The 9,362-nt window shown below is 47.6% G+C and overlaps 1 protein-coding gene across 1 annotated transcript in view; it reads right to left on the bottom strand.

The window, feature by feature from the left end:
• Positions 1-4,095: 4,095 nt before the first annotated feature.
• Positions 4,096-9,362, bottom strand: part of LOC141145983 (uncharacterized) — a 52,077-nt gene continuing 46,810 nt past the window's right edge. Inside the window, exon 6 of the mRNA XM_073632767.1 lies at positions 4,096-6,047. Within this exon, the coding sequence (XP_073488868.1) occupies positions 4,638-6,047 (1,410 nt within the window). The 3' untranslated portion in view covers positions 4,096-4,637. The remainder of the gene's footprint in view (positions 6,048-9,362) is intronic.

The raw sequence follows: 9,362 nt of genomic DNA, 5'->3' as shown, positions 1-9,362 counted from the left end.
GGTATGGATTTTTGGGGGGACCCCACGCTTTTTTTTTTTTGGCGCGGGGTTCCCCTTAAAATCCATACCAGACCTGAAGGGTCTGGTATGGAATTTAGAGGAAACCCCACGTCATTTTTTTTTTTTAATTTTGGCCGGGGTTCCCCTTAATATCCATACCAGACCTAAAGGGCCTGGTATGGAATTTAGGGGGACTCCCACGTCATTTTTTTTTTAAATTTTGGTTCGGGGTTTCCCTGTGGGGAATTCCCATGCTGTTTTTATCAATGAACTTCTATGTGTATTGTCGGCAATGCAATAGCCGCGAGTAGTTTTAAATGGGTTTTTTCCTTCGAAATGTCATTTTGCTATCAGACTGTTCTAAACACGGGAAACATGCGCCCCTTTACAGGCATACTATAGACACCCCCCAGCTACAAAATTTAAAGGGATATTACACTTTTATTGTTTGACTTTAAGCATTATTAAAATCACTGCTCCTGAAAAAAAGGCCGTTTTTAAAACTTTTTTTTGCATTGATCCATGTCCCCTGGGGCAGGACCCGGGTCCCCAAACACTTTTTATGACAATAACTTGCATATAAGCCTTTAAAATTAGCACTTTTGATTATTCATGTTCGTGTCCCATAGACTTTAACGGTGTTCGCGTGTTCGAACGAACTTTTTTCCTGTTCGCATGTTCTGGTGCGAACCGAACAGGGGGGTGTTCGGCTCATCCCTAGTCTACATCAACATTTATATTGTATTTAATTTTCCCAATTCTATGTGGCAAACCAACTTTTATTGCTTTGTACATTGATTTCTTTACCCATAATTGTTTTGCTATGTTCTATTTGTGCCTGTTTGTGAATTATATGGCATTTTTAGCGCTTTGTTCTTTTTTGGCCTCCTTGACATTATCATGACTGTCCAGTGGGGGCGCATCGGTCACACTGTGTTAAGGCAGACACTGCGTGGCTGACTTTGCCCCTACTCACTTGTTTAGATGGTTGGGAATTTGACATTGCCGGTCTCGTTATTGCTGTCAACAAGTATGTCAGCTGATCCTTCCTCTGTCTCGTTTCGACACGTGACTTGGCTGGTTCCGGCAGCCGTGATTACTTCCAGCCACGTGACCAGCAATATCAGGTGGTGATCACATGCTCAGAGGATCTCCTTCTCAATGTGACTAGATTGGTTCCAGTGGGTGGCCGTGACCACTTCTGGCCATGTGAGCAACAACATTCAGTTGCGAACACGTTCCCAGATGATCTCCTCTTATTGTTCCTTTTGGACAGATGACCAGGCAGTGTGTTGATTGGCTAACGCTGATCATACATAAGATTGTCATAGGTTTATGTGTGAATTCCTTTTTTTGTATCCTATTTTGGTCATGTAATTTTTGATTTCCGGGGCCAGGATTGGTCCAAGTTTGTCACGTGGCCACATATACCTGGTTTTTGCAGGCTTTACAACGAGGTGTTTGCCTCGTGTTAGCCACGCGATTTCTGGGTAAAATTAGCATATACTTCTGGGTTATTGCGGAGCAGGTTCCCAACTCAATGTGATCAATGTTCTTCTTTATCATTGGTTCCCATATTGAGGCTTGGAGTCCATACGGTCAGGTGACTGTTCTTTCTTCAATCACTGGCCTCAGAATTACTGAGGTCTAATTGGTCCTCAATTATTGGTCTTTTATTCCTATGTAGGCTATAAATACAAGCAATGTGGGGGAGCTGTTGAATGCACCAGTTGAAGTCCTTTTGGACAAAACGCGTCAGAATGGCTTACCGCTCTCCACATTGCCCTGAATTTTAGTCTGTGATCACAGTTTTTACTCTTATTGCTGTATGCCAGTTTTTAGAAATAAAAAAACCCAATTTTTTTGACCTACACCATATGGAAGCATTTTTTCTTTACATAACCATCTGGATGAGAGTTGCCTTGTGGTCCAGCCAGTCTTTCCACACCTAAGGTCCAGCCCTGGTGTTCCTTCCATTGGAGGTTCAGTTGGGTGGTTGGAGGTCCTGGATCCCTTGGAGTTTCGTTTACCTGCCAATTTCGGCACCCTTGCCTTTATGACTCGTTGTCACTGACATTCGAGTACATCTGTTCTGGTAAGACCCCTTTCACACCGAGCCGCCCATAGCATCGGCGGTAAAACGCTGCTTTTTTTAGCAGTGTTTTACCGTCAGATTTGCGGTGCATTTTGGCCGCTAGCGGGGTGCTTTTACCCCCGCTAGAGGCCGAGAAAGGGTTAAAACCACCCGCAATGCACTACAATAGCGGTGTTTTGCCTGTGGTATCACATTGCTGCCCCATTAATTTCAATGTGGAGGAGCGGTGGAGGAGTGGTAAACACACCGCTCCTTCACCGCTCCAAAGAAGCTGCTGGCAGGACTTTTCCTGATGTCCTGCCACTGCACTGCTCCAGTGTGAAAGCCCTCGGGCTTTCACACTGGAGACAATGGAGCAGCTGTTTGAGAGCAGATTGCAGGCACTACTTTTAACGCTATAGCACCTGCAAAAACCTCGGTGTGAAAGGGGTCTAAGAGTATATATACTTCTCTTTTTGGTTGAAGATGAACCATCCTTGATGCTTCCAATGCCGGACAGTGCTTATTTCATCTTTGATTCATCATCATTTGGTGGTTGACGCATACGGACTTTTTTTTAAAGACTTCCACTTATATTGGACTTTTTCACATTTCCATTTATGTCACTTTTGCATATTTGATTTTTGCATTATTTCATTACTGTATATATCAATATGTGTGTTCACTTGTTAGCACTACAATGCCTACCATCCATGTTTCATATGTTTGTCACATTGTTTGTCACGGGACTAATACTCACCGAGGCCGAGATGCCGAGAGCGGCTCGCCCTTACGACCACGCGCACCCAGACCCCTGAAATGGGTACAGAGAGCTGGGGGCACACGGAGGCACGGGCTTCCGGGAGGTAGGAGGTCCGGGGATAGGAAGCGGGTGCTCTGGAATCTGTAGGCGGGACCAGGAATGAGGACTGAGCCTAGGCAGAGGCAAACTGTAATTACAAACAGAGGTTAATGTGAAGCAGGCAGATCTAACAGTAGGAAGTCCGTTAATGCAGGCCAAGATCAGGGGTATCAGGCAATCAGATAGAGACAAGTCCGTAATACAGGCAGAGGTCAGGGTATCAGGCAATCCAGCAGAGTAGTGGTTAACAAGCCAAGGTTTGATACACAGAGACAGGCAGGTAGTGGGTTAATCCGGTAGAGTAGTTAGTTAACAAGCCAGGGTTTGGTACACAGAGACAGGCAGGTAGTGGGTTAATCCGGTAGAGTAGTTAGTTAACAAGCCAGGGTTTGGTACACAGAGACAGGCAGGTATCAGGATATCACAGGCACAGGGAGACAGGGAGAGCTGACGACGAACCAGCAACCCGACTGGGCACTGGAGCCGTCAGAAATAGTCTCCATGCCCGGCGAGCGCGTCAGTGTGACGCGCTACCGGGCACCCGCACGGGCTACGGCACGCACACGGGGACCGCCGTGCACCCGCGCGCGCCGCACCATCAGGCCGCGAACGGGTGTGCGGCGAAGCGCCAGGCCACCGCGCATGCGCCCCGGAGCCCGGCGAGCGGAGACGCTCCCTGGCTCCTGACAGTGCCCCCCTCCTAAGGGCGGACACTGAACGCCTAGGCTAGCCATCAATTCTGGATGATCTTGGTGGAAAGTTTGGATTAACCGTGGGGCATGCAGGTTCCTAGCGGGTTCCCAAGAATTATCCTCAGGTGGGTAACCCTTCCACTGAATCAGATACTGTAGCTGCCTGCCCTTCTTCCTACAGCCTAGAATGGACTCCACTTCAAATTCATTTTCGCCATCTATTCTGACTGGAGGAGGCGGAGGCTCTCTTCTTCCCAGAAAAGGGCTAGGCACCACAGGTTTCAACAGTGACACGTGGAACACAGGATGGATCCGATATGTCTTGGGGAGTGCTAGCTCAACAGCCACAGGGTTAATGATCCTCTTGACTTGGAACGGACCGATGAACTTGTGTCCAAGTTTCCGAGATGGCCACTCGGAGGTAGGGACTATGCTCTGAATTGGATCATGGACAGGGTCAGGAGAATATGGGCACTTGGAGGTAGGGACTATGCTCTGAATCGGATCATGGCAGGGTCAGGAGAATGTGAGCACTCGGAGGTAGGGACTATGCTCTGAATTGGATCATGGACAGGGTCAGGAGAATATGGGCACTCGGAGGTAGGGACTATGCTCCGAATCGGATCATGGAAAGGGTCAGGAGAATGTGAGCACTTGCAGGGTAAGGATGTCAGCAAGTTTTTCCCGCTTTTTGGAACCGAATCCGAAGGTACCAAAACTGGTTAATTTAGTTCTAGAGGCCACCCTGCTTTTAATGAAGGCAATGGTTGTCTTCTCTACTTTGTAGACTAACATGTATAAAATATTATACATGTTTATTAATGATTATGGTGCACAATTTTTGCCTAGATGGAAGCGAGAGGAAACGTATCTGTCATTACTGGTTACTGAAGTATTGTCTGACTGAGGGATGTAAGGAAGGAGGGGGCATGTGTATTCCAAGAATTGCAGCTTGAATGTGGCTGATCTATGGGATTTGAGAAGGCACAGAGTGCATACAGTGCATGGTTCAGTCTCTTCTTTGAAGTACATCCTCCAAATGTCGGGTCAGCTTCTGCTTGTCCTGTGCCTGTTCACATAACTGAAAAAGGGTACGTGCCCGTCTCTGAGGTGGGTGCAGTCTTTTCAGAAGGTACATACAACAATCTCTTCTGAGCTGGGCACACTCATGCATCTCTGCAAAGTTATAAACTGAGGGCAGGCGGTCCAGAGTCAGCAGAGAGTCTCGCACTAGGTTTTCCAGCACGTACTGTAGACCAGGTAAGAGAAATTGTCCAGCTGCAGCCAATGTGGAAGACAGAGGTGACTGGACCAGCTCCTGTTCTGGTTCCAGCTGCTGCAAGCTCTTCAAAGTAGGACACAATGAGTCTTGGGAGCAGCCATGAAGGTAATGTAGCAATGGTAGGAAAGCACTGACTGGAATCTCTCGAACACGTACCTCACATTGCTGGGACTCGGCATAACCACCTTGTAGCATAGCATGAAATACATCTGAGCTTTTACAAATCAACTCCCGGCTACCTTCCAGTCGTTCACCCCCATCAAGTACAAAAACAATATCCCCTTGACCCTGAGAAAAGAGCTTCAGGTAACAGCAAGTGAAGGAAGTTGGTGAAGAGCTTTTAGGAGGTGCTGGTGAATCCTGGGGTGTCGATATAGAGGACGGGAATTCCAAAGCCTGGGGTGTCGATATAGAGGACGGGCATTCCAAAGCCTGGGGTGTCGATATAGAGGACGGGCATTCCAAAGCCTTAGGGGTCAGTAAAGAGGACCGGCATTCTGAAGTCTGTGGTATCAATATAGGTGACCGACATGCCGAAGCCTGCGGGGTCGGTAAAGAGGACCGGCGTTCTGAAGTCTGAGGTGTCAATATGGAGGACCGACATGCCGAAGCCTGCGGGGTCGGTAAAAAAGACCGGCGTTCTGAAGTCTGAGGTGTCAATATGGAGGACAGGCATTCTGAAACATGGAAATAGTATACGGGGTCCACAGAAATCATTAATGACTCCAACACAAGACGAATGGCTCCATCTAGAAGGTTCTGTCGGTGTGGAGAATCTTTCCTATAAATAAACGGCAGGCAGAGGGCGCACTGTTGTCGGTCATTCTGAGGGCCGGACACCAACATGTGACTCACCAGTCCCACCCCAAAGGAGGATGCGGCCTGGATACAGAGATTACGCATCAGAATGTCACCAAGTTTTCTGGCTCTTTTGGGGTGTCGGCTCCTCTCCTTCTCATCTCCATCTGGAGACTCCTGAAGAAGCAATCTTGCTCGCAATGTGCAGATGCTGCCGGTCCGGATGAAAGCTTGTAGGCACAACGGGTCACAGGTTAGGCGTTGCAGAATTTGAGCAGCTTGATCTGAGGGGTTGGGGTGGCAGGTGACATAGGTCGGACTGTCGCCTGCGTTGCTTCTCTTCGGAGGTTAGTGGACCCCGAACCAAGCCGAGCTGCACTGGTTCGACCTCGGGGCCTGGTGTAACAGCAACCGTAGTTGAGGTTGGGGTCTGTGCGGAGTGGGGTCTTGGTAATGCCCAGGTGGGTCGTGGACCTTGGAAACGCTCTGAGCGTCGCTCCCGTAGTCGCCTATCAAGTTTCGTGGCTGCCTGAATGAGTTCTTCCAGGGAAGCAGGGGTTTCCATCCTAGCTAATTCATCCTTAAGTGACTCGGCCAGGCCTTGGCGGTATTGATAGCGTAGGGCCGGCTCGTTCCAATTTGTATCGGCCGCCCATTTACGGAACTCCACGGTATAGTCCTCAATAGGTCGTCTTCCTTGGGAGAGATGGTGCAGGATGGCCTCAGCTGTAGCCATACGCTGCAGATCATCATAGAGCTGGGACATACTCTCAAAGAAGGCCTCGATGGTGTTCAAAACAGGACTGCTCTGTTCCATCAAGCTGTGGGCCCACGCTTGGGGTTCTTCGGAAAGTAGGGAGATCGCAAATCCCACCTTAACGATTTCTGAAGAGAAGGTTCTCGGTTGGAGAGCGAAGTAAAGGGAGCAGGCATTCTTGAAGGCCCTAAACTTCTTACGGTCCCCCGAGAACCGTTCGGGTGTAGGGACCCTGGGTTCCGGAAGTGCCATGACGACAGTGGGGTTAGCGGAGGCCTGCGGAAGCGGACCTCCACTGCTGAGTGCGGGAGCTGCGGCTGCGGAGGGTAGTGACCCTGTGATCTGCTGAAGACGGTTATCAATTTGGGTATAACCTTCCTGCAATTTCTGTACCGAGTCCGCAAGAGTAGATACCTGTTGGCACAGGATCTCCAGAGGAGAGCGCGCTCTGTCGGCCTCGGACATCTGGCTGGTTCGTACTGTCACGGGACTAATACTCACCGAGGCCGAGATGCCGAGAGGGGCTCGCCCTTACGACCACGCGCACCCAGACCCCTGAAATGGGTACAGAGAGCAGGGGGCACGCGGAGGCACGGGCTTCCGGGAGGTAGGAGGTTAGCGGGTGCTCTGGAATCTGTAGGCGGGACCAGGAATGAGGACTGAGCCTAGGCAGAGGCAAACTGTAATTACAAACAGAGGTTAATGTGAAGCAGGCAGATCTAACAGTAGGAAGTCCGTTAATGCAGGCCAAGATCAGGGGTATCAGGCAATCAGATAGAGACAAGTCCGTAATACAGGCAGAGGTCAGGGTATCAGGCAATCCAGCAGAGTAGTGGTTAACAAGCCAAGGTTTGATACACAGAGACAGGCAGGTAGTGGGTTAATCCGGTAGAGTAGTTAGTTAACAAGCCAGGGTTTGGTACACAGAGACAGGCAGGTAGTGGGTTAATCCGGTAGAGTAGTTAGTTAACAAGCCAGGGTTTGGTACACAGAGACAGGCAGGTATCAGGATATCACAGGCACAGGGAGACAGGGAGAGCTGACGACGAACCAGCAACCCGACTGGGCACTGGAGCCGTCAGAAATAGTCTCCCTGCCCGGCAAGCGCGTCAGTGTGACGCGCTACCGGGCACCCGCACGGGCTACGGCGCGCACACGGGGACCGCCGTGCACCCGCGCGCGCCGCACCATCAGGCCGCGAACGGATGTGCGGCGAAGCGCCAGGCCACCGCGCATGCGCCCCGGAGCCCGGTGAGCGGAGACGCTCCCTGGCTCCTGACATTGTTTATGTAGCGGATTTTCTCTTTTTACGTAAAGTTTGTGTAGTAACCTCCATATTGACATATCTCAGTGTTGATCTCATACTGTATACCTTGGTTATTGGTCTCTTTTTAAAGGTCTCTATATGGCGATTTATCGTTATTACCTGTGGGGACATTCTTGTTATTCCACACCCCCTTCCCTTCCCACCCCTCTCCTTCCTCTTTCTTATCCTCCCTACCATGTCTTTCTTTCCCTACCCCTCCTTCCCCTACCCTTCCTTTCCTCTTTACTCACCCTCTCGTTGATCTCAAGCCCCACTGTTCTGATTGTAGGAGACCTGTCTTGTTGCCTAATGTATAATTTCCTTGTCAAAAAAGTTTATTGAACATACAATAATATAAAGATACATGAAGCTCGTTTACAAGGATCTATAAAGTAAGCTCATTGTTATACATTAGAATTTGTATAAGTATTTAACTTGAAATTATATAATAAAAATTAGGTACACAAAACCTAAAATAAAGGTGGAAAGTAATACATCAATTTCTTTTAGAGTTATTTAAGAAAGCTATATCACCTATAGATATTAACTGTTGGTAATATGTGTACAGATCAGATGTATTCTGATAAAGAGCTTTGATCATGAGGTGGAGGAAAGGAAAGAAAAGGAAGAAAAAGGATAGAAAGATAAAGATATAGTCCACAAGGTTGACCCGCCCGTCATGTTATTGTCCATTGGCTTCTTCCTGAAGCATTGCAATGGATGTTTCTATAAGTTACTTAATCTGCTACCATAGCAAAAGGACCGAGTCATTGAAATTTGACAGAAATTGTTGTTTTATCTAAGGATGCCATAATTTTTCAAATTTTGGGATTTGGTTATGATCGATAGCTGCCATCTTGGCATGAGACATTGTGTTATTCATTCTTTGAATTGTTTCTGCCAGAACCAATGTAGGGGATCTCCATGCCTTGGCCACTGTTTGCTTTGCTGCCGTTAATAGTTGGATCATAAGTTTGTATTGAGAAAGTGTTAACCATTCTGGTTTCAAGTTAAGCAAAGCTATGAATGGGTCAGGTTGTATTTTCGTTTTGAATATTTTAGAAGCAATCACAAAAACTTCCTTCCAGAAAATTTGGATTAATGGGCACGTCCACCATATATGTAAATGTGTGCCTATGTCTAGACACCCTCAAAAACAAAGAGCTGAGGTATTAGGTGAATATTTAGCCACTCTGGCAGGTACAAGATACCATCGGGTAAGAACTTTATAATTTGCTTCCAATGCCAAAACATTGGGCAAGGAAGATTTAGATGTGAGCCATATACTTGACCATTCCGTGTCCTTTAAAGTTCGCCCCAGATCCTCCTCCCATTTCTGAACGTAAGTAGGTTTGTTAAAATTTGTGACTCCAAAGAATTGATTATAAATATATGAAATTATTCCTTTAGCAAATGGGTCTTTTTCACAGGTTGATTCAAAAATGGATAATTGGGACAAGGGTATATCCACATTTAGGAATGGTGTGAAGAAGTTTTTAATTTGGAGGTATCTAAATATTTCAGAGTTTGGTAGATCATAGTTTTCTCTAAGCGTTGGAAATGGAAGGAATGATGTAGATGTAACAAAATT

This window comes from Aquarana catesbeiana, linkage group LG05, assembly GCF_042186555.1.
Source record: "Aquarana catesbeiana isolate 2022-GZ linkage group LG05, ASM4218655v1, whole genome shotgun sequence".
Taxonomy (NCBI): domain Eukaryota; kingdom Metazoa; phylum Chordata; class Amphibia; order Anura; family Ranidae; genus Aquarana; species Aquarana catesbeiana.
This window is presented reverse-complemented; position numbering and strand designations above follow the sequence as displayed.